The following is a 23,916-nucleotide window of genomic DNA, read 5'->3' as shown; positions in this document are numbered from 1 at the left end:
CCACACCATGGTGGCCTCCCGTGTGCCCAGCGTGACTCACTTGGGTTGTTACACCCTTTCCCTGGGGACAAGGCCACCATGCTGGGAGGGTGGGGGATAGCAGAGGCCTAGGTTGCATGGGGCTTGGTAGCAATTCTGCCAGGTGTCCTGTCAATTAACTGTTAATTAAGCTTGATGTAGAGGTGCCTCCTTTAACTGTCCTTGTAGTTGTTTGCAGGAGGGGGAAGCCCTGCAGGACCAAGGGAGGTGGCACTTCACAAACTGTTCCAGGTGTCTTGCAGCGCAGGCTGCTGATGTTGCAGCTGCATGGGAATTTACTGCTGAAGGTGATGCAAGCTGCTGAAAGCTTGCTGTTACATAGCCCTATGAGCGCTCTGCTGTTCTGTCAGAGCCTCCTTGTACTAATGTTCCTGTGATTAGATAACTGGCCATGCATCTATTTACAAAACAGTATCCAAAATAACTTGTTGCTATTGTTTCCTCAGCTGTGTGGTGCATGTTGGTTACAGATAGAGAAACAGAAGAACTAGATGTCTATTGCTGAATGGGAGGCTGGACTTTTTTCCCATCAGTGCTTCAATGCATTGTTGTTTTCACAATCTCAGAACTCAGCCTTGTTGGTACGTAGTGTCTGCTATCATCTCCCAGGTGTCTTGGCTTCTGGAAGTCTGGGCCAGTAACAGAAACAATTTCACATTGCTGCCTGAAGTTTGGATTCCCTCTTGGTGTGACTGCTGAAGACACCAGCCCTAGCAAGCAGGGAATAGTCACTGGTGCAGGAAGGGCTCTCCTAGCTACTCATTGCACCCCTGTGAATCAGTAAGCACCACCCTGCTGCTGGGTGCACAGAGCCCCTTGGAGCAGGCAGAGCAGCAACCCCATGGTGGGTGCGGGGGAAAGTGTCCACCCATGTGGGGCTGTCTTGGGACCTGATAGTTGAAAACTAAAGGCACTCATTTGGTGTTTCCCCACCTCTTTACTTGTCACAGAGGTGGGGAAATTTTAATTTCTAAAGCACTTGGTTGTTTTGGCCTTTGAAAGACTATTAAGGAATTTATATTTTTCTCTCACTGCAGTATATTGACAGAGCTGACAACAATAGTGGCTTCTTTATACAGGGGAAAAAAATCTGCAGCATGCACTTCAGGTTTTTAACTTACGTTGTAATGGGAACAGTTTCAGCATTCCAGTCTTTTAGCTACTTGACAGCACTTCTCTTTCCCTGTGTCATTCTCATGTTGATGGCATGTTCACACTGCATCTGCTGCCTGGCAGGAGCCATGCAGAGGAGGTTCTGGTGGTGTTATTCTGTTCTTACCCAGCTTTAGCTAAACCCTGGCTGAGGCTTGGTAGGAGGCTCAGTAGCTGTCTTGTAAGGGATGGAGATCGGGTGCTTAGTTGCTTACTGAGCATCTTTAGTCAGCATGTAGTAACTGTCTCAACTCTTCTGGCAGGGCCTGGATCCAAGCAGCTTGACTGGTCTCTCCCACTGAAAGTATGGCTTGAGTATCTGAAGCTGAATGCTTTCTTGAAGGTACTTCACAGGAAAATGTAGACAGCAGTGGTTAGTTTGCTTCCCAGTCCAATATCACAGGCATCAGGACTGACTCTGAGGCACTCAAGTGCACTGTCCCCTTACTGGAGACAGACCAGCTGCAGCATGTGGTGGGGCAGAGCAGCTCCCTCTGCCTTGGTGGTCATGGTAGTTCCTACTTGCAAGGATGTGAAAGCACTTGCTGACCCCAGAGTGCCTGACATGGTGTGAATCTATACTGGAGCTTACCTTGTAGTAGCTACTCATGTATCAGTGTGCTCAAGGCAAAGACTGAGCTGGTGGAAAGCACTTCATCAGAAGATGGGCATTTTGTTGGGAAAAGTCAGCTGCTCTTACTGTGAATTTCATCCTACCGCCAGTCTTGGTGTTTGATAATTGGCATGAAGAAGAGTGGATGCTTGAATGCAGTGATTCATTCCAATTCAGTAATTGTTCCTGGTCCAAGTGTGGGGAACTGGCTAAGTGGAGAAATAACTCCAGCCTTGGGCAGTTTTTAAAGTGTCTGGGTTAGCTGGGCTTTTCAGAGAAATACAGAGGGTTGGTTTTGTTGTTGTTTTTTTTTTTCCCACTAATTGCTGGTAGAAGTGTGCTCCCCTTAGTGTTGGTGTGGGAGCAGGATCAGGCCAATACTCAATGCTTTGGCTCCTTGTCCTGGAAAATCAAAATTCATTTTTTCTTCAAAGCCTTTTTCATCCTTATTGGTGTAAGGAAGTCTCCCCAAGGAGCAGTTTCAGTTTGTTCATTCCATTCCACCCTTGCAGGAGGAGTTTTCTTGGCATGTGGACTTTGGAGTTGTCTCTACCATCATGCTGTAGCAGCTGTCTGAACGCTCAGATTTTGGGCAAGGGGAAACTGGGAAGAGAGAGGGTTGTGGTTAACAACTGCCTGGCACCTGCTTGCTGAAATCTCTGATCATGTTCTCCAGAAGGGTTGGTAGCACAGCTGCTTGGTAGGGTTGTGACTCCAAAGACCCTTGCAAGAAGACACAGAACTTCCCTTCCAGAACTTCAGACAGGGTAAGTCCCTGATGTGAGAGGCAGGGCTGTTCCTCCTGTAGCTGCTGTGTCAGTTCCAGTGTTGGACTTGCATACTGCTGTACCAACAGAACAACAGATCCTGTGTCTTTGCTGTGGTACTGCTTCTTACTGATGAGGTTTCTCTAATGGAGAAAAGACTTGTGTATGTTTGGAGTGTGGGATTTGCAGCTAAAAAAACACTTTGTGGTGTTTGTGCTGCCTGGTACAGGTGTAGATGTCTGACATAGCCTTATGAAACTGTTGGATGTGCTAAAGAGAAAGCTGAAAATGAACAGGAGAAAGCAACATTTTAGGCTTCTGAGGCTGTTCTGTGCTTCTAAAAACTGCCGTGGAAAGCTTGCTTGTGACATCTCTTTACAACTTTTTGACTACAGAAAGCCAGAGCAGTGTCTTTCAGCAGGCTTCCCTGGAGGCTCCTCCAGCTTTGGGCAATCAAGTGAATGCTGTTCTTCAGGGTTAGACAGCCGTGGTTGAGCAAGGAGTGACTTCTTCCAAAAAACATCCCTGGTAAACTGTTTTCTACTGGAATAACTTTAAAACAGTCTGGCTCGCAGTCATTCTCAGCGCTTTCCTCAAGCCACTCTGTCAGTTTGCTACCTTCTTCCAACCTGGTCAGACTAACCTTTTCTGTATAGTGTGGTGGAACAAATTTGGAAAAGCAAAAGTGCCAATGCTGGAAGCTCTGCTTGATCTGCTTGTTGGTATTTAGCTTTTGCAAGTGGAGTCCTGGGAGTAAGTGTGTTGGAGTATCCTACACAACAACCCAAAGACTCCTGGGAGCCTGAGCTAGATGATGTTTGTTGCTGAGGAGGTTATGCAAGTAGAAAGCTGAAAGGTGTGCAGGGAAATTAGTGATCTGTCAATAGCAATAAATCCCATGTGGAAAACAGAGCCCAGGCTGGAATAAGCAACAGGGGAGGTGAAGCCCAGAAGTCTTACAGCACAGAACTTTCAAGGCAGGAAAATAAGCTGCTATGGCTGTACAGGTTCCTGACAGCAGCAGGCTATGCTCTAGTGCCATACAATGCTCTTCCTTGAGAGTGGAGTTCAGTGGTAACCCTGCCTAGAAGGTCAGGGAGTTGTCGTGTACAATACCGAGCTCCAGACAGCTGAAGACAAAGGGTTAGGTCCTGAGCCTACCATGGTGGGCAAAATGTCAAGAGAAGCAGCACAGCTAAAACGGTGCCTTCCAGGCTTGTTGCCTAGTGACTGAATCTGTGAAATTGATGCAGTAGGAGTCTTCGCCTCTCCTCGTGTTCCTTTTCTAGGTAATAGTCTTAAATCTTTAAAGAATCCATATGGCAGGTTGGAGGACCAGGTTAATGTGGTTGTGGGTGAGCAGCTCCTGCGTGTAAATCCGTGTCTCCTTGATTCCTGAATCAGAATAACCCACCACTCTCTGGAATTACTCTAGGAACCCCCTCACCCCAAAGGCTGGGAGAAGGGATCATTGTTATAGGGAAGTGTTTGTGGTCTTTGAAATTCCTCAGAAACCAAAGTTGAGGCCTCTGGGCAAGCAGTGTAGGTTAAGGAGCTGCGGATACACCCTATGGTACCAACGTACCCCCTCTGTGCACAGCAGTGTGGAAGGAGGGGTATTACAGAGTAGTCAGCTCAGCTTTGTAATGTGGGTTAGTTCACATATGCAGAAACCCCAAGCAATGATAACAGCTATACTTTCAAAAGCTTTTGAATACCTCATCCAAAAGGATTAGAAAGCTGGTGTATTTGCTTAATTGCATGCCCTGACTCTTGAGCACTGATTTTCTCTTTAGATCAGATGAGAGGTTTGCAGCACTGCCTGCTCTGATTGGTGCAGCAGCTCAGCGCTGTCAAATTTAATGCTAACGAAGGAGAGAGGGAGCAACCTGATGATAGGAGCCTACTACAGCCCTTTGCATCCGTGTTTTTAATCTTATAACTAATGCCATATTAGATTAGGAATTAGAATGTGGAGTCGTTTCCTGTAACTTGGAAAGCTCACACTGTCAGCAAACAGAAGTTTCCCAGCAACTTTGACTTTGATTCTCTGGTATTAGCATAATGTTGCCACATCTTGGTTTGTACATACTTAAGGGAGGAAATAGCTTCAATTGAATCTAAATATTAAAACTTGTTGATGACTGCAGCTTTGAAGATGTAAGCCGTGGTTGCTTGCTGCCTGAAAACAAATGTCCAAGTGGAAAAAGGCCATCCTGATTAATGTGTAGATTTTTCATAGAGTGGGTAAGTGCAGGGAGAAGTATATCTAAGCCTGATGGTTTTCCCCATCTCCATTGCACAGAGACTGCTCTATTGTTGTCTTGTCTGCTGACACATGTGCTTTCCCTGGCCCTGTGGGTACAGGGTGTGGTTTGTTTTTAGCTTACAAAGAATTTCTAGTCATCTGGGTGTGGGGAGCATTTTTCATAATGTTCTGGCAAAACCACCTCTGCTGCTCTTGGTGGCATCACTGAATATTTGCTGCAACCTAAAACAGCTGGAATCTCATCCTGTGAGCGCAGATGCCAGCAATTCCCTGTTTGGGTAAAAACTGGAACATAGTAAGCAAATACTGTGGTGAAAACCTTGAGACGGAATAAAGTAATGGGGGATTTAATTCTTCTCTTGCCTTGAGGCTTTTCTGCAGCAATGGTGGCAACTTCTAGATATTCTGTCTGAGGTAGGCTGGAGAACTGCTGCTGCTCCTGTTCTTGGGAGTGAAACAATCTTCTAGGAGCCCTGTTTACACCAGGGGAGTGCTAACAAGAGCTTGGTTGTTGCTGACACCAGTGCAGCCCTGTTGCTGTTATCACGGTATCTGACAAGCTGCTGACTGCCATCAGCACTTTCAGCACCCTCTTGGCCAGCTCTTCTATGAACAGTGTTTAAATGGCACACTTGAAATAATACCAACCCATCCACGATGCTTCCAGGACTGTTGGTGGGACCAAGCCACTACTGCAAGAATTCTACATCTGTAGAAGCTTCCTGCAGGACCTCCATCTCCCTGGCCAGGCTGGCGTTGGTGCAGTTCCACCATACTGCAGTGTGTTCCTGCAGCTGCCCAAAGACCTGGACCAAAAGTGAGATTGAGATTGGACGATGGTCACTGAGCTGAAAGGGACATGTGGGGAAGTACTGCAGGATAACATTGCTATTCGTAGCATGGTAGGTGGACAAATCCTTTCTTAGAAGGCAAGAAGTTGGGTTGTTGCGCTCTGCAGGGTTTCAAATTGCAGGCAATAAGCTGCATTTGAGCACCATGTGTCTCCTTTCATGTGAACAAGTGCTTGAGAATGACTTTGTGCTTTAGAGGTCATCAACTGCTAAAATAAGTCTGGGCTGTCGTTCTTTGGCATGGACGAGAACAGACTTGGGTTATCGAGCTGTCCTGCATGGGTTTCTAGCAGTGTGTTTTTTGACTGGGTGTGACTTCGAGGAAGTGTTAAGATACCCTGGATTTCCACAGTGACACAAGTTAAAAGCATCTGCAATGCCATCCTCTGAATGAGAGTAGTGTGGCATTGCCTAAAGTGAAGTGATGGCAAGCAGGAAGGAGTGTTTCGTGTGATGCATAATTAGCGCGTAGAACCTACCTCTGCAGGATATACTAGAAACTCGGAGAAAAACTAATAAGAGCTGCTTAATTATACTAGCTTTCCTAAATACTTTAATGCTAATACTCTAGGTGCACTTAGAAGTGGCTGTAGTAGTGGATGAAGAGAGGGTTCTCAGTCACTTGTTATTAGAGCAGTGTCTCCTAAATACCTGTCCCTGGTTGCTGCAGCTTGCTACTTCACGTAGCATCAATCGCTTCTGACAGCGATGGATTAATGTCCCCAGTGGAGAAGGGAAGCAGCCTGCAACACGGTGGCACTGGCTAATTCATACCTGGTTCATGTATGTGCTGTACGCTGTCTCTGTCCTTCTGAACAGAGCTCCAAGTGGTGTTGGGACAGGGAGAGGTGCAGAGACTGCTCAGTGCTCTGTGTGACAGCAGTGCTGCAGCAGCCAGCTTGGGCAAGTGCTCCTTCAGTGCTTCTCTGCGTATGTTGGCTGTGGTCTTGGATGTCCTGCACAGCTCTTGCTCTTCATGAGGCCTTTCTAATACACCCAGGGCTGCTGACCAAAACTGGCCCAGATACAAGCTTCAGTGTGCGGCCTGCTGTAACAGGCTCCTCCGGCCCCTCAGTGGAGGAATCATTGTTTCTCGTCACCACAGTTGGCCTTTAAAAGGAAGGAGGAATGAGGTCTGCAGTAAGTGCTGTTCCTGGAAATGTTCTTTATGGAAAGCAAGACTCTTTATGCATCTTAAAGCACCTTCTCTCTCCCGTTTAGCTAGCAGATCAGTCTAGTCTCTCCGCTCTCCCTGCAGGACTCTCAGGAGAGGACTCGCTGCAGTGCTTTCTTCCCTCTGCCCACGATGGCTCTCAGCTGGGGCAGAGCTGCTGTGCTGCTGCTGTGATGGGAACGATCCTGTTCACATGGATATGAGAGGGGGTGGGAGTGACACATTCAAAGCCAAGCTGAGCTTCTGTTGCTGCAAGCTTTCTATGCTTGTAAAAAAACCTACTGTGGGGTTAGGATTGTGCTGGCACCGCTCTAGCTGCTGCTGTCTGCTCTGCTTGTTGAGCTGTGCTGCACTTGGTTGGGAAGTGGTCGTGCTGTGGTTGTGGGGGAAGGCAACTCTTTGCAAACCTGCAGGCTTGCCTTTGTAGGCTTGTGGGGTCCAGGTGAGACAGGCAGTGGAAGGAATCAGCTGGTGTCTCCATTGCTGCCCAACCTATGCAGGGCAGATGCTTGGTCACCCCTTTGCTGCTGCCTGGGAGCCTGCTGAGGCTCTGGTGACTTCTGCTGTGCTGGCTGAATTTGTAGAGGAGGATCCTGGCCCAAGAGGATAGAATCCTTGGTAGAGCTTGTGGGGATGTGATGGGTGAGCAGAGCCCAGGAGAGGCGATGGGGATGTGGGGATGGGCATCTGGTCCTGCCTGAGCTGGAGTTCTGCCTCCTCTGGCACCATGCATGTGGCATTTCACTTCTTAGTGATGTCTCAAGGCAGGGCTGTGGCTTTTTCCCAGATTCTTTGTGCTTATTAATGAATTAACAGCTTGGGGGGAGTAAAAAAAAAAAAAAAGCTCCCTTACAATGCTGCCCTGTGCTAGTTGGATTGGAGACTGCCTGACTGCACAGTCCAGATGGAGAGCCTTCTGCATGGGCATCTGCAGAGCAGGGTGGAGTTGTGCATTGCTGCTCTTACTTGCTTCAGAAACCTGTCCCGAAAATTACTTTGGGGAGGGTGGGGAGAAATTACAATGACACTTCTGACACGAATAGAAGCCCCAGTAATAGTTACTGCAGATGGGTTTGGGAGTGTCTGTGGCTGGCGTTCCCTGCAGCATGTGTTGTCCTGACAGTAGTGTAAACTGCTGTAGCAGTCAGTGGCCAATATCAGTCCGAAGTCCAACTGTGCAAGATGCGGTATTTTTAAACCCTCAGCATTCCTGGATGGTGTCATCTAATGCTTTATACCTCTTCTTAAATTTGTGACCTTCTATAAGTGGCTGCCCTTTTTTAAAAAGGGAAGGGGAAAAAAACCTGCCTTCCCAGTGAGGCAGTTCTTGGTGTACAAGTACTTACTGTAACTTCCCTGCTTCAGTATTGATGTCAGTTCCTAATAAGAGCATCTCCAAGGTGCTCAGACCTCCGGTACATTGAAAAATCCAGAGCCCCTAAGGTAGAGATCACAGCCCTCTTAGTGTTCCCTTCACTGCCTGAACATCTGCTCCTCCTGCAAAATACCAGGGACTAGTCATCTCACCAGAGGTCTGAAAATGTACTGCAGTACTGTGTGGTGACTTGTGCCATCCTGCCTGCCCTCCTTTAGCTGCCTCACCCTGTGCCTGCTGTGCCAGCACAGCTGCTCCTTGCTGTTAACTAATGCCCCTCTTCACCCTGGAGGCATCTCCGTCATGGCTGGGCAGAACACAAGTGGTTGTACAGAGCATTCTGTGGTGGTTCTGGGTAGAAGCGGTACCTTTAGTCCAGAAATCAGCGGCTGATATCAAATAAATACCTGCCAGAAATGCTATCCAGTCAGCTTAGCGCTAGAGATTTGCAAGGATGCTGTGACCAAGGTGGGTACTGAACCAGGTGCTGAGGCTCTGCAATGTCTGTGCTTGCTTGGCCAGAAAGTATTGTCCCAGCTAGGAAGCAAAGACCTCTCTGTGTGGGTCTGACTTTAATACTGTAGCTCTAGCAAATGTGGTGGTGTTTGCTGCTTAGTGGTGAGGAGACAACTGCTAGCTTCTTGGGCTGACCTGTGGTTGGGTTCAAAGGAAGTATTTCTCATGCCTTAAAGCTCAAAAGTAATTTTTCTTTCTGCAAAAAAAAAAAAAAAAAGCCAAGTAGCAGAAATTTAGTCTAGAAGCCTGCTACAGGCCCTGGGCAGCAGTGAGCTGGGATATGCATCAGGTGTGTCCACGGTGTGATGGTGAGTGCTCCTGGAGGAAAGCACTGTCTGTGTGGGAAGAACAGTGCTGTTAGGGCACATCTGGCTGATGCACGTTCATCTCACAGGTGAGGTAAGGCTTGTGCGAGTGGAAATAGCCAGTTTCTGCTGCTGTTTGGGTCAGGAAAAGTGAGTTGGGCACAAACTGAACTGAGGTCTGGTTGTTTCCCAAAGCTGCTGCTGGTAACAGCTGCTGTGTGATGGAGCAGGGAGCTGGGGTGTGACCTTCAGCTGGTTCTTCCTCAGGATGAGGTGCAAGGGATGAGCGTACTTCCCTCCACCTCTCCTTGACCTCGGCTGCAGATACAGCTTCACTCCCTGTGGCCTTTTTGGTTGTGTTCCCTGGTGTTGCAGTAATGTTGCATCTGGCTGGGTGTCCCAGCAGTGCTGGTGCTCTGCTCCGGGGCTGGCTTGAGGGGGTGCCCGCTGCCTGGGAAGAGATGGGGCAGTGCACAGCAGCCCCAGACCTCACTGCATCTGTCCTGGAAGCAAGTGTGGTGGTGGAAGAAGCAGTGGTGTGGTGGTGGCCACCTTGCCCTGGCTGCAGTTCAGATGGGCTCGGTGCTCTATCTCCAGAGCTGTGTCATGGCCAAGGCCTGAGGATGAGGGAGGTGATTGAGGGGGAACATGAGCTTGGGTTTCTCTAACCTCCTCCCGAAGTACTTGCAGCGTTCTGGGTATGTGCAGGCCGTTGTGTGCATGGCATTAAGCAGGTGCTATAATTTTATGCCTGGTGGTGCTTCCTCCCAGATGTCTGCACACAGCTCCTGGTGGTCACTGAGCATCACCTGGTGCACATGCTGCCATCTGACTTGAGACCACAGCCAGGGTTATCTGCGTGATTACACAGTGGCAGCAGCTACAAGGAAGGCTGGGTGGAGCTGGTTGGGTGCTGAAGGAGTTGCTCCTGATGATCTGAGAGCTTCCAAAGGGCCTGCCGTGGATGTAGTGGCTGGTGGGGAGCCTGAGCAAGAACTCTGCTTCCCACATTGCTCTTCTGGCCTGGTCACTGTCAGCTGCTCGTTTCCTTCTCTGACGCTTATTTTATTCTATGTAGTGTGGAGATCTTTTCTCAAAGATTGCTACTGCTAAAATGGACAAATGGGAAGCACTGAAGGAGGAGGCATTTACAGCCTTTCCACAAACAACATATTTAAACAAGTATAGTCACTTAGTTTGCTTTCCAGGAGTGTGGCTTTGTTTAAGTAGTGTAAGTCTTCTGTAAAGGCAGTCACGTGCTCGTTTGAGGAAATGGGAATCGTCATGTGAAGGTGCCCATCTTGTCTAGATGGAAATATTTTCCTGTTGATTAATAAAGGTACCTAGATTTCTCTTCGTGCCTTAGCCAGTTTAAGTATCTTCATCAGTTGGCAAATCTTCACCTGTCTCAATGGGGGAAGTGTTTCATGGCCCATAATCTGGTGAGATGGATGGAGAGGGCTTTAAACTGGGATTGAGGGAGGAGGGGTATACCATTAGGAGCACTGAGGTTAAGCCAAGGGATCGGGTGGCACCATCTGAGGTGGCAAGGCTCATGGAGCATCCATGCTGCTCCGGGGAGCAGTGAGGCTTCAGGAGCATGTCTGAAATGCTTATCTGTCGATGCACGCAGTATGAGAACAGATGTGATGAGCTGGAAGCTCTGGTCCTCTCCCTGATGATATCACTGATAGTAGTGGGGCTTGGTGGGATGAGCCCCATGGCTGGATACTCGATAAAGATGGTCACCCAACAAGTAGGGATGAGGAAAGGGAGGCATTTAACGCCTTTTTTCCCCTCTGTTTTTAATATTGTTAATATTAGTGATAGATCCTGTGGTGCCTGGTCTCCAAAGCTGGAGAACCATGAGTGGGGGAGCAGTGCTTTCCATCCAAGATGTTAAGGGCCTTGAAAGCATCCGGAGGAGGGCAACAAAGCTGGATAAAGGGCTGGAAGGCCTGTCCTGTGGGAGAGGCTGAGGGCACCTGGGTGCTCCAGGCTGGAGGAAAGGAGGCTGAGAGGCGACCTCGCTGCTCTCTGCAGCTTCCCAAGGAGGTGCCGGTCTCTGCCCCTGGGGACTGATGGCAGGATGTGCGGGAAGGGCACAGAGCTGTGCCAGGGTCAGACCGGGCATCGGGAAAAAGTCTGGACTGTGAGGGTGGTCAAAGACTGGAAGAGGCTTCCTAGCAAAGTGGTTAATGAAATGTTCGACCCTGTCAGTGTTCAAGAGGCGTTTGGACAATGCCCTCGTTACCAGGCCTTAACTTTCAGGTAGCTCTGAAGAGGTCAGGCAGTGGGACTAGAGGATCTTTGAAGGCCCCTTCCACATGAGCTGTTCTCAAACAGACCAGTTTCTGGTCAGCTTCTATACAGTCCAAATACAGTTTCAGGTAGGCCTGTGTGCTGTGGCCACTGTCTCAAGGGCTAGAAAGACTTTGCTTAAGCACAAGAATAAGGTCTGAAGAGATCGCTGTGAACCATAAAATCAATAAAAATCTGTATTGTGTTCAGTAGCAATTGTTAGTGGGAATCATTTTTACTTGGACTTCCTACAAATAAAACATCCTGCAGTCCATTATAGTTTTAGCTTTGAAGTATTGTGCAAGTTCATGAAAGTAGAGGTCAGACTGTTTGGAATGTGCCTGTTCTGGTTCTATTTGCTATTGAAAACCACCTCTAAATGTATGTACCCCTTAAACGAGTCCAGAGACATGTGACTAAAACCTATGGGGTTAATGCAACTGAGGGTTCTTGTTTGCTGTAATATTAAGATGTTTAATTTAAATGGCAAATGAACTTGTAGTGGGAGAGATTTGGGAACACACTGCCTCAGGCATGGGGAAATGAGGTCATTTCTTCAGATCTTCCCATGGAGAAAGGGGATGATGCACAGGGCAGGAAAGTGATAGCAATCTGAGCCCTGCTACAGTTGAGGGAGATCTAACTTGTCATCACAACTAATTGTGGCTTGCAGCTTTTGAGATGATTTAATAAAAATGAGGATGGCTTGAATGGATCTTCAAAGCCATGGGAATGATTATAAATACGACCTGGCTGTATTGAATCAGCAATAGCAACAAAAGAACTGCACTTCATGCCAGACACACACTTGACAGCAATTTCAATGTTTAAATATAAAACCAAATACCTTGGCTATGATCTTGGCAGTGCTGCAGGTACTAAACAGGTAAGCACTGCCTCGTGGTATTTAAACAGGGGCCTCTTAAAGCACTGCTGGGTTTAATATTACTTTAGGACTCCTGTGCCTTAGTCTCTCAAGATGCAGTTCCCTGATTGTGCAGGAGAAGGAGAGGATCATGGCATGCTCAACTGTTCTTGAGGGTCAGGAATGCCTGTCCAGGCTCTGAAAGTGCATCTCTTCTGCCTGAGGTGAAGTCAGTGGGTATTGCCCAAGCCTTCAAGAGCAGCAGGTAGTGTCGTGAGGAAGATGTTAACTTTCATACATAATGCTTTCTAAAAACAGCTACACAAGGAAGACTATAAAAAGACTGCTCCCCCAACAAATCAATCATCCACATCAGCTATGAATTCAAACAACTTACTTAGGAGTTCCTATGGGCAGGATATTTAACTGGAAGCTTAAGCAAAACTTCAACATTTCGTGTTCTTCTGTGCCTTTTTGCGGTGTGGGCTAATGTTCACAAGCAAATTTAGCTGATGGTGCTGTACACAATGGGCAAACAGCAGAGTGAAATGTATACCTGACCAACTACCTGTATGGATTGCAGCTCCACATAACATCACAAATCTCTGGAGGGTTTTTAAATACCATAGGTTATGACCTCCAGCAGCTCTAGAACTGAGACCTGGTGGGATTGATCTCTAGGAGTCCATGCGGGTGTGCTGCCTGCTCCTGGTGCAGCAGTATCTCCCTTACAGAAACAGCAGGTGGCACTTGGTTTCCTCACTGCATCCTTTGGCTTCTCGTCTCTTCCCATGGACTGAAGAAATGTTGAAATGTGGTTCAGAATTGCATTGAGGAAGAAGGGAGCTGTTTTAGGTGTTTACCCAACTTTGGCTTTTGAAACCCATTTTAGCTAAGGTGTGGTTTCTGGGTTTGCAATCAAAAGTCTGTGCTTTAGGGTTGCAGAGGGCTTCAGTGGGATTTATTTCCAACTGTGCTCATCAAGGCATTCTGAGGAAGATCAGGAGACCTGAACTGTGTTCCTTTCATTTGCATGAGATCTTAAGAGCCATAAACTCCTATAGGTCACAGTCAATTCTCACTACACTTACATTAATGGGGCATTTTGTGTGTGATGGGTGTGATGGATTCCCTTCTAACAATCTGTGCCCTTCAGCTGGCCAGGACAGCGCAAAACCATCCCCTGGAACAAAAGTCGCTTCTTTGTTCCATATATACAGCACCACAAACAGTATTCTTACTGCCTGTAGGTAAATGGAAGGCTGAATTTATATTCCTGACCCTGAACACCACCCATCTTTCTCAGGAAACTCTACTGCCGCCTTCTGTCTGACGTGCTACCCTCCCCTTGTTTTTCCTAGCTGCACTATTCAATACCAGATAATTGATTAACTTTCCTAAGTGTTACATACAGCCCTGTGGGCATAAACAGCAGCTGGGAAATTCAAGCTGTGCTAATTCATACACACGGCAGCAAACCACTGAACCCCTCCCATGGGTTCTGCCCCTGCCCGCTGGTGTCACAGAGGCTCTCTGTGAGGTGACACGGGGCACGCTATGTCTGAGTGCCATGCGCAGAATGGAGGTGATGTGTCAGGTGCGTATTTTCAATTGGAGGGGCAGGCAGGCTTTCTCCCCTTCCCCTTGGGGTGGTTTTTGCTTGTCTTAGTAGCTGCTGCAGCCTCCTGGTACATGTGGCAGCATGAGCTTCCTGCGTTTTGGTGGCATAGAGTCACAGAAGGGCTGGAGTTGGAAAGGACCTCAAAGACATCCAGTACCAACCCCCGCCATAGGGATGCCACCCACTAGATCAGGTTGCTCAGGGCCTCATCCAGCCTGGTCTTGAACACCTCCAGGGATGGGGCACCCACAACCTCTCTTGGGCAACCTGTGCCAGTGCCTCACCACCCTCTGAGTGAAGAACTTCTTCCTAACATCCAATCTAAATCTCCCCTCCTTCAGATTAAAACCGTTCCCCCTTGGACTCTGCTTGTGTAGATAATGATAGGACTTCTCTGTCCTTTTTATAAGAACCCTTTAAGTGCTGAAAGGTCACGAGGAGGTCTTCCTGGAGCCTTCTCTTCTCCAGGCTGACCAGCCCCAGCTCTCTCAGCCTTTCTCCATAGGAGAGGTGCTCCAGCCCTCTGACCATCTTAGTGGCCCTCCTTTGGACCCACTCTAATAGCCCCACATCTTTCTTGTGCTGGGGGTCCCAAAAGTGGACACAATGCTCCAGGTGGGGCCTCACCGGGGCAGAGCAGAGGGGCACGCTCCCCTCCCTCCCCTGCTGTGCTCCAGCAGGCAGCAGTGAGCTCAGCACCTGAGCAGACACATGCACAGGCTGCTTTCGCTTTCACACTCCCTAGCACATGTCTGGAGCTGAACTTTCTTCCTCCACTTGCCAGAGCAGTCACCAGAGAGTCATCCTGCGTGAGCAGGTGTATGTGCAGATGAGCTATTTCACCACGCACCCAAGAGGCCGTTCAGGTGTACAACTGGGGGGGGAATGCTCTCCTGGCCGTGCTGACATGAGCACTGCACCAGTCTGACCTCGTGGCTGTGGCTGTGTAGGTGCAGCCAGGAGTTTGTCCTGAGAGAGCAGAGCAGGCAAACATCTGTAACAGTCAAGTTTTAACTTGACCAGGTTTACAGCATACTAAAGGAGGTGTTGGGATGTCCAGCAGGGATCATGGGGAAAGAGGGTGCAGTCCTGCAGTAGCTGGTGCTCTAGCATCCCTCTGCCTCCTGCTGAGCTGGCGATTCATACATGCGACAAACAAGATGCAGAAAAGCAGCGCTGTGGGCAGAGGTCAGCTCTGTGCTGCCATTCAGCCTGTACAAGTGGTGCCATCTGATCTAGGGTTTCTGCTGAACTGAGCATCCCAGGGGTGAGACTGATTGAAGACAGTTCTGACCTAGCGTTGCTTGAGCATCTGCAGCAAGTCCCGCTGCTGCCCTGCTGGATGAGCTTGCGCCCTGCTGAGGAGGGAGGTGGCGTGGGAAGGGGATGCCGGTACTGCTGCAGTTAGCAGTGACCTTGCAGTGCAGGGGCACGCTGTTACATGACTGACCCATTGGCTAGAAGATGCGTGTAGCTGTGTTTTGGTCCATAAATTTAACAAGTTGCAATATTTGTATCTGACCTTCTAGGAAATGACTGTGGGTGGTTCTTAAAGTGCATAATAAGTTCCTGTCCCGGCTGGACATGCAGCAGCTGTGGGCTCAGGCTGCCCTGGGCAGTTTCTGTGGCTTGCGCCAACACAAGGAATAGTACCAGGAACAGGTCAGGGTGAATTGTCCTGGATATATTTCAGCTGCGTGGCTCCCTGTTGCATGGCCCACAAGGCTGCAAGAGGGACTCACGTCAGAAGGTGGTGTAGGGGCTGGGATGAGCAGTTAGGAGAGGTCCTGCTCTTGTGGCCATCAGGACACTGCTCAATTTGTTCTGGAATTCTGTGTATTAAGGGCAGGAGGGAGCAGCTATCAGCTCTGTCTTCCTGAGTTCCTGTTTGGATTCACACTGAAAGGCAGCCTGTTTGGCAGCCTCACGGGCTCCCTAGTTCTCCTGTAACAGCAGGACCATTACAGGACTTCTCAGCATCTTCAGGCACATAAATACTTCTGGAAACGTAGATCTCCTTCTCTGTAACCCCTTCCTTTTAGCTCCCTTTGGAATGGAGCTTGCAGCTATTAATGTGGTAGATGTGGGGATGTGTAACAAGTCAGCAGCGCACAATGTGTAGCTGTGCAATTTCGCTGCAGAGGATGTGGCTGTGGGAAGCCTTGGGAACAAGGGGATGAGGCAGGCCTGGAGCAAGAGCACATGGTCCTGTGTAGGTGTGATGGCCTGTGCTGCAGCTGGGGTGTTACTTCAGCATCAGGCTCAGATCCAGGGATCCAGAGGCCATCCAGTGGGCAGATAAAGTGAGCCCAGCTGCTGGAGGGTCCACCTTGATAAGGCCGCTGCTGCTGTCACCTCTTCGTTTAGTTGCTCCCGTCTGATGTGTGGCTGGCCGTGTACGTGTATATATACGTATGTACTCGATGTGTTTTCTGTGCGTGCTCACACTGGGAGCACATCTTCAGCCTCGATACTGGTTGGACCTGGGGATGTGGAGCAGCACTGCCTGGCCTGTCCCAGGCTGTAGGATCCAGCACGATGTATTTTGCTGTAAATGCATAGCAGATAGTTTTGTTTTGTTTTGTTTTTTTAAGGTTCTTCACAAATGTTCATTCCTACTATCAACATCTAATACACTTTATGGCTTCTTTCCATTTTTATAGGAAAAACCACCACCCTGATCCAGACACTGAAATTTGTCAACTGATGGGACAAAGAGCTGAGACACTTGGCTGTACTAGGACACTAAAACATAGTGCTTAGCCAAACAGAATTCCCCCACCGTGGAGGCTTATATTGGCTAAACTTTGTAGCATCCTTGGGAGGCTTCTCTGTACTTCTTTTCTGCTTCTAGCCTTTCACCCATCATGGAATTTCTTTTGACTTCTTTTGCAAGCTAGCTCTGGCTCTGCCTTTTGCTTCCCAGTATGCTTTGGTGTGGGTTACCCAGTGTGAGTTGCTGGCTGTAGGCTGTTGCTGCATTTTTGCCTCCAGCTTCTACTTGGAGGCTCTTCTTGGATGTTGTGACTGACCTGCTTTTTCTTTCTCTTTTACTGTGTTTCTCCCTCTCTCTCTCTCTCCCTCTCTCTCCAATCTGTCTCTTGCATTCTCCCTTCTTCCCACCTCCATCCCTGCAGGTTCATCATGCCTAGTGGCATATAAAAAGACTCCACCTCCTGTCCCACCTCGGACCACATCAAAGCCGTTCATCTCTGTCACTGTGCAGAGCAGCACTGAGTCAGCGCAGGACACCTACCTGGACAGCCAGGACCACAAGAGCGAGGTGACCAGCCAGTCAGGGCTGAGCAATTCTTCAGACAGCTTGGACAGCACCAGGACACCCAGCGTGACACGGGGCAGTGTTGTGACTCCAGCAAGAGACACTCCAGAATTACCACAGAAAAATGCAACCTTGAAAAGTGACAAAGGGACTCTGACTAACGAAGAGCCTAAAGTGGAAAACGTCCCCAAGAGAAAGCTGTCGTCTATAGGAATACAAGTATGGAATAGTTTTGTTTTCCTCTGTGTCCTCAGGAACGTCCTTAGCCCATCCATTTAGCGTGTGCATTTTGTGTGACCAGGTGTGCATCTGAACTCACCTTGAATAGCAAGATAATAGCTTGTCAGACTAACTTCCCGTGCTCCCAGGGTGAAATACAGCAGAAGCTGTTCATAGCAGACCAGAAAGGAATAAATTATTTTAGTACAAAATTAAAACACTTCATAAAGCAGTGGGACCTGTTAACCAAGTGTCTCTCTAAAGAGGCCTTGTGCTGCTAGTACACCTGCGGGTGACCCTGTGCTCTGTATTGTATTACATAGTGTCAGTCTGCTCCTTGTCCCTCATGTTTTTTTGGGACAACTTTCTGAGTGGTGGGCTGTCCTACTTGCTGTCTGTGTGGTGTGGGCTGCTGCAGTGTGAGTTGGTCCCAGGGCTGTAGGCATGCCAGGAGCACTTCCTTGGTGGCTGGCTGCGCCAGTGGGTTGCTGCTGCTCCTGCTGGAAGCACTTAACTCTGTGGAAACTGGTGGTAATGAGCTGTAGGTTATACAGTCAAATGAGATCCCCCTGAGTAGCATAAACCCATGCTTTTATCCAGCAAGGGTTATCATCTGCAATTGTCAACCTTTTCGTGAGAACAGATTTCCCAGGTACAGGTGGCTGGTCCCTGCAAGCAGTGGTTCTGTCCCAAAGCGCTGGCTCCGTGCTGTGGGTTATAACCTGCAGGTGGGACCTTGGGCACTCGAGCAAGTCCCAATGTAGGAGCTGGGCTAGGCTTCTTTGCGTGGCTAGCAGGGCAAAATGTGTCAAAGAACAGTAAGCAAGAGAAGTTGCATTGGAGATGCTGACTTCTCTCCTCTTCGTTTTCTGAGATGGTTCCTAGCCTACCTGCCCTGCAGCTGGATTTCCTTTCTAAAACCTTCTAAGCCTCTTATCCAGGGCTATGGAAGGTGTCAGTCCCTGGGAGAGAGGAAGTTGGGTTTTGCTGTCAGCCTCAATCAGATCGCTGCCCTCTCAGGAAGCTCCCTGGTCTCGGCCAGTCTCTCACCCACCACATGCAGGTGCTCCCTTGGGCACATGCAGCCCTTCCCCAGCCACTGCTGTGCAAACAGCAGCAGATATTAGAGCCAGGTGCCCTCAGAGCAGACACCTAGCAGCAGTCCTGGTGCTCAAGTGGAGGCAAACACGAGCAGCAGCCTCGCACCTCTCCTAGCACAGCCCTCCAGTTGATGTGTGGTGTCTGCATGCTGTGCGTGTGTGTGTGCAGCAGCCCTCCCGGTCTACTAATGTGAATTCCAGCAGCAAGTTCTTGTGTCTGTTTTTGTCTGTATTTTTTTGTTCAATAAGGTTGACTGCCTTCAGCCAGTGGCAAAAGAGGAGCCTCCTCCACCAGCCACCAAATTCCAGTCCATCGGGGTACAGGTAGAGGACGAGTGGCGGTAAGTGAAAGACGCAGGCTTTTGCAATTCTTACTCTTTTCTTTTAAATTGCGCTTCCCTCTAGTTTTGCTTAGGCCTTCTCCTTCTCCCGTTCTCTGTTCTAATGCAAGTGGGGTAGAATGGGGGCCCGTGGAGAGCTCTTCCTCTGCAGCACACACCGCTGAAAACAGCACTTGTTCTGTAAACAGCCAAATCAATGGGGGTTCGAAATGAAATAAAAAGTCCAAGATGTAATTATAGATGTGCATCAGTCCTCTCATCTGAATGGCCTATTGCAGTAAGCAGGCAACCTTATAATTCTGTCTGTCTGAATGTGTGGTGTGTGTTTGTGTGTGAGGAGGGGCAGGGGAAAGCTCAGCTGCAGCCTTAATAAACAAATGCATTTCATTGTTGATGTGTGCAGCCAGCCCCGTTGTGTTCTGCTATTTAATACGTTTGCTTCTGATCTCTCTAGAAACAGTCGCTCTCGCAGTATGTCCTCCAAACAGGACACAGACTCTGACACGCAGGAACCTAATAACTCTAGCTGTAAATCATCTGAGAGAAGTGTTGCTGAGTGCCCCCAACACAACAACTCCGTTAGTGTTGATACTAGTACCAGGCAACCAGCCAAGCCCTCACAGATGAAGAGAAACCTCTCCTATGGAGATAACAGTGACCCAGCCCTGGAACCTTCCTCTCTCCCTCCTCCTGACCCTTGGCTTGAGACATCCTCCACCTCGCCATCAGAACCCATACAGCCAGGAGCCTGCCGGCGGGATGGGTACTGGTTTCTGAAGCTGCTTCAGGCAGAAACAGAACGTTTAGAAGGCTGGTGCCGCCAGATGGACCAGGAGACCAAAGAGAACAATCTCTCTGAAGAAGGTAGGTGCTGCCAGCCTCTGGATGCTAAACTGGAGCAGCCTAGCAGCTCTTCCTTTGAGAAAGAATTCAAGCCAAGTATTGGTTTAGCTTTCTGTGGTTAGATGGCTGATTTGCCACAGGGTAATGGCGAAACCTGGAGGTGAGAGTGGGACAAGAAGCAGTTTGTCCTTGGGAAGGATAGGATAGGAAAGGATAAGGCAACTTTCTCTAGCAGATTGGGTAAGAAATAATACTAAGATGCAGTAGAGAAGACTTCAGAAGCTGCCATCATCCACTGACAAGTCAAAACAGCTGAAAGCTTGACTAAATTGCTTTCAGGGAGGCTGTGCGGTCTTTGTCCCTGCCTAACCCATTGTAGCTGAGTGGACAGGTGAAAGTTTACTTGGTGGTGGGGCAGAAGGAACTGCGACTGCTGAGCCTGCCTAATTGGGCTTGTCTTAACAGCAAAGAGGAGGTTTCTTCATACAGGAACACTTTAATGAATTCACACTAAATACACCAAAAGTACGCATACAGGAAACATAAGGCCACTTGACTTTATTGGGTTCAGCCCAGTTGGGCTTGTTTCATTATTTTAAAATGAGATGGCAAAAATTGTACTGTTTACAATTAAAATCATGCCTAGATGCGTACAGAGTGACAAAAGCGGCTAACTAGGCAGCAGGGGGCACGATCTTTGGGGCCTGTAAGTATCTGAGAAAGTTGAAATGATGATGAGACTTGATTATAGCTCACTGTCACTGCTGGGGGTGGGGGCAACTAATCCCTAATCCTGTTGCACAGCGATGCTGCACTGGCTGCCAAGCTGGACAGGCAGAGCCAGGGTTCTGGTTGCCTCCAGGGGGTGGGGTGTATCAGGTCTCCCTGCCAAGAAAAGACAGGGAGACTGACCTTAAGAACAATCTCCTAGCAGATCCTGTAACAGAGAACATAGTGCATTTAAAGGAAGCCCAGCTTATGGCTGTCTGGCCAAGCACAGATCTATAAACGTTCAGAACCAATTCAGTAGATGCTGCAGCAGGCCAGGGAGGAGAAAACACGTTTCAACCCTTTTCACGATGTATTTGCATACGCTGTGGGCCTCTCAACCCTGCCTTTGGAATGGAAAAGCCTGTATTCGGTGTTCTTCCATTACTGAGCAGAATAATGTTGCTATACTCAAAGGTTTCTTGGAGATTCACTAAGAGCAGCATAAAGTCCTGGATTTTAAAAAACATCCTGATTAAAATCCCTTGCCAGTCAGTATTTGAATTCCTTCTGGTAAATGGAGATCAGAGGCAGTTTTCCTGCCCCTTGCCATCTTTGCCTTGTACATGACCAGAAGAGCAGGTTATGGTCTGTGAGCAGGTGCCAACAGATCTGCTCACTGAGGTGGTGCTTGTGGCTTGTTTGATGGGCTGAAGCCTGCTTAAGGAACTTCCTGCGAGCTCTGATATCACGATCTCGGTCTGTTGGCCTGCTTTTGGCCTGCTCTAGAAGGAGCAATAACAGATTGCAAAGCCAATCACAGACTGCAGTTTCAGTGCAGTGTCTTTATCAGAGAACAGGTAGTTCCTTGGGGATCTCTGGAACTCCTAATGACTCAAGAGTGTTCCTTGCTCCAAACACTTGAACTTGTGGCTCTATTTGATGGTCTGTTCAACTGAGGTCCTTTTTTCTCCCCCACTACTGCAGTCTTAGGAAAAGTCCTGAGTGCAGTGGGCAGTGCACAGCTACTAATGTCACAGAAGTTCCAGCAATTCCACGGCCTCTGTGAACAAAACTTGGTGAGTCTGGCTCTTTTTCCTGTTTGTTTGTTTTGGGGAGGGTAATGCATCTGTTTCAACAGCAAAACAGGAACGCTATCGGGTATTAATTAACAGGCTGCTGTCAGTGGGACAGGGTTGCAGGCCAAAGCCAAAGCAGCTGTACACCATGCCACAATGGATGAATGCTGTTTTTAAATAGCAGGTGAGCAGTGGGAGGTTGTTTGGGCAGTTCTTAGGCTGTGCTCTGTTCAGGGATGAGTGTTTGCAGTTCCTTTTGGTGCTCATGCTATCGCAGGAATTTTCTTGAACTGCTAATCAGGGTACACCAAATACATTGACGCTGTCTGTAGCTCTGGTATGTCAGCTGGCCATTCGGCTGCGTGTCCTGGAAACCAACTCTCCTTTGTTACTTCCAAAGGACTTTTTGAGGTGAACCACAGATTTTGCCAAATGGGGGCAGTGTTTGAAAAGGCTACTGTTCCTCTCCAAATATGCTTGCTTTGCATGTAGTTTATGTGGATGGTTACTGTCCCAGTATCACTGACCCTGGTTGGTCACAAAGCACTATTTGAACTGGATCTCTATGAATGTAATGCAAAGGCTTGCCCTTGCTGAGATCTAAATGGAGATAACTTAGGGATGAGTGAGAATCTGGGTTTGGGTTGGTTTTTTTGTTTGTTTTTTTTTAACCCCTCAAGCTTTATTATGGCATGGATTTTGCAAAATTCTTGAGGTACATTCTCCTTTATTTGCAAGAAAATTGAGAAGGAAGGGGTTGAAGCACTGGGCATCTCCGTGCTAATCTCTGGCTGAACGTGGCTGAGAGATTAGCAGCAACACCACCAGCAGCCAGGCTTTCAGCAGGGTTCTGTGCTGAAGCTTTCCTTAAACTCTTTGTGCTGTGCTGCTCAGATTTGATCCCGTGCTTCCCTAAGAAAATGCAGGCTTATGATGGCAGTTCATATGCCTGAAAATTGGGGAAATTCTGTTTATAATGGGGAAAAACTTACTTTAGCTACTTAGTTTTTCAACCTAGCCTGAGAAATACCGATACTCTCTCAGGGGCATGTAGAAAAGTGATCTGAGTGAGACAATTTTGAATTTTGCTTGTGAGAAGGCCAGCGTGCAATTTCTCCAGGTGTCAGAGCTGTGTTTTGCATTGTGCTGTATCAATTTCCCTTGTTACAGCCTTTGAAGTTATGATCTGAGTACAAAACTGTGTTCTAGCTTAATCACATGCTGGGGAGCTTCAGCTGGGTGTTACTGCTGTGGGGCTGGACTAACTACGGGTGCTTTGGGGAGAAGAGTCCTATTGCTTTTTACTACAGTGCCTTTTCAGGATTACATTTCAGGCTCCTAAAGGAGAAATGTCATCAGGATTTCTGCCTCCTGTTTGCTACAAAAATATTCTTGACCGTAAATGATGGTCATGTGCCTCTGTCCTCTTCGGGCTGGTGTCTCTTATGTGTTCTTGAAGTTTCAGTCATTGGGCAGCTGTAAGGTTTAAAAGGGGTGTATATGTACCCTGTGCGGACTGCTCTACTTGTCAGGAAGGTGTATTCTAACATGCTTTTATGCTTTCCCTGGTAGAATCCTAACGCCAATCCCAGACCCACAGCCCAGGACCTAGCTGGGTTTTGGGATCTCCTGCAGTTGTCCATTGAAGACATCAGCATGAAATTTGATGAGCTGTACCACCTGAAAGCTAACAGCTGGCAATTGGCAGAGACACCAGAGAGAAAGGTGAGTGTGGGGCAGCGTGGAGTGGCCAGAGTGCCTTGCATCAACTCCTGTTTGTAATCAGAATGTCTGTAGGACCTTTACCACCTTCTAGTTACGCAGTGTAATCTCTCCATATACTACAGCTGCCTCTGATAATGCTTTTAGCACTTGTACTATAAGATTGCATTGTCTGTCAGCCATCTTCCCCGAGCATGCAGTCACAGCCTTGCAATGCATTGAGAACATTCCTCTTGAGTAACAGTGGAAACAATTTTGTACAAGAGGAAGAATATTACGATGGGGAGAGAGGAGTGGTGCTTTTAAAGCAGTGATGCAGAGGAGGCCTCTAGTGTTAAAAGCACTGCATAAGTAGGTTGCAACTATTCCTGGTATCTGGGTGGTATAAAAAGCATCTGCTGGAGCCTTTTCAAAATTCAGGGTGGGCTGTGTACCAGGGCCAGGCTGCTTTACCAGATATGAGGGGAGGAAAGATTCTATGGCTGCAAGCAGGACAGCGTATTAAAATTTTGCAGTTCCAGATGCTGTCTGCTGTACCCTGACCCACAGCTGGGCTACAGACATAGCCAGAAAACTCCAGTCTGGGCCACAGAACACTTCTGTACAAATTTGAAGTACAAAATGTTCCATTTCTAGAAGTTGGGAAAGCTGAATTTATGATGAGTGTCTTGCTTGGGAAGCGCTCCTGCTTCTTTCTCCTGACACTCCATAATCTCATTACTTAGTCCCTCAGGACGTGAGTCCCCACCATAGCAGAGAGCAAGCTTCTGTATATG

The 23,916-nt window shown here is 48.2% G+C and overlaps 1 protein-coding gene across 7 annotated transcripts in view; it reads left to right on the top strand.

The window, feature by feature from the left end:
• DLGAP4 (DLG associated protein 4) overlaps nt 1–23,916 on the top strand; it is a 146,466-nt gene that overhangs the window by 120,658 nt on the left and 1,892 nt on the right. For 5 of the 7 annotated variants that reach the window (XM_068700972.1, XM_068700973.1, XM_068700974.1 and 2 more), the window contains 5 exons: nt 16,986–17,347; nt 18,697–18,788; nt 19,243–19,652; nt 21,327–21,418; nt 22,991–23,143. In XM_068700972.1, coding sequence (XP_068557073.1) covers nt 16,986–17,347; nt 18,697–18,788; nt 19,243–19,652; nt 21,327–21,418; nt 22,991–23,143 — 1,109 coding nt within the window. Of the gene's footprint in view, nt 1–16,511; nt 16,583–16,985; nt 17,348–18,696; nt 18,789–19,242; nt 19,653–21,326; nt 21,419–22,990; nt 23,144–23,916 lie in introns of all 7 variants that reach the window. The other 2 variants (XM_068700978.1, XM_068700976.1) reach the window with 1 other exon arrangement.

Source organism: Anas acuta, chromosome 16, assembly GCF_963932015.1.
Source record: "Anas acuta chromosome 16, bAnaAcu1.1, whole genome shotgun sequence".
NCBI classification, from domain to species: Eukaryota; Metazoa; Chordata; class Aves; order Anseriformes; family Anatidae; genus Anas; species Anas acuta.
The sequence above is the reverse complement of the archived record's forward strand: the minus strand, read 5'-3'. Positions and strand labels throughout refer to the sequence as shown.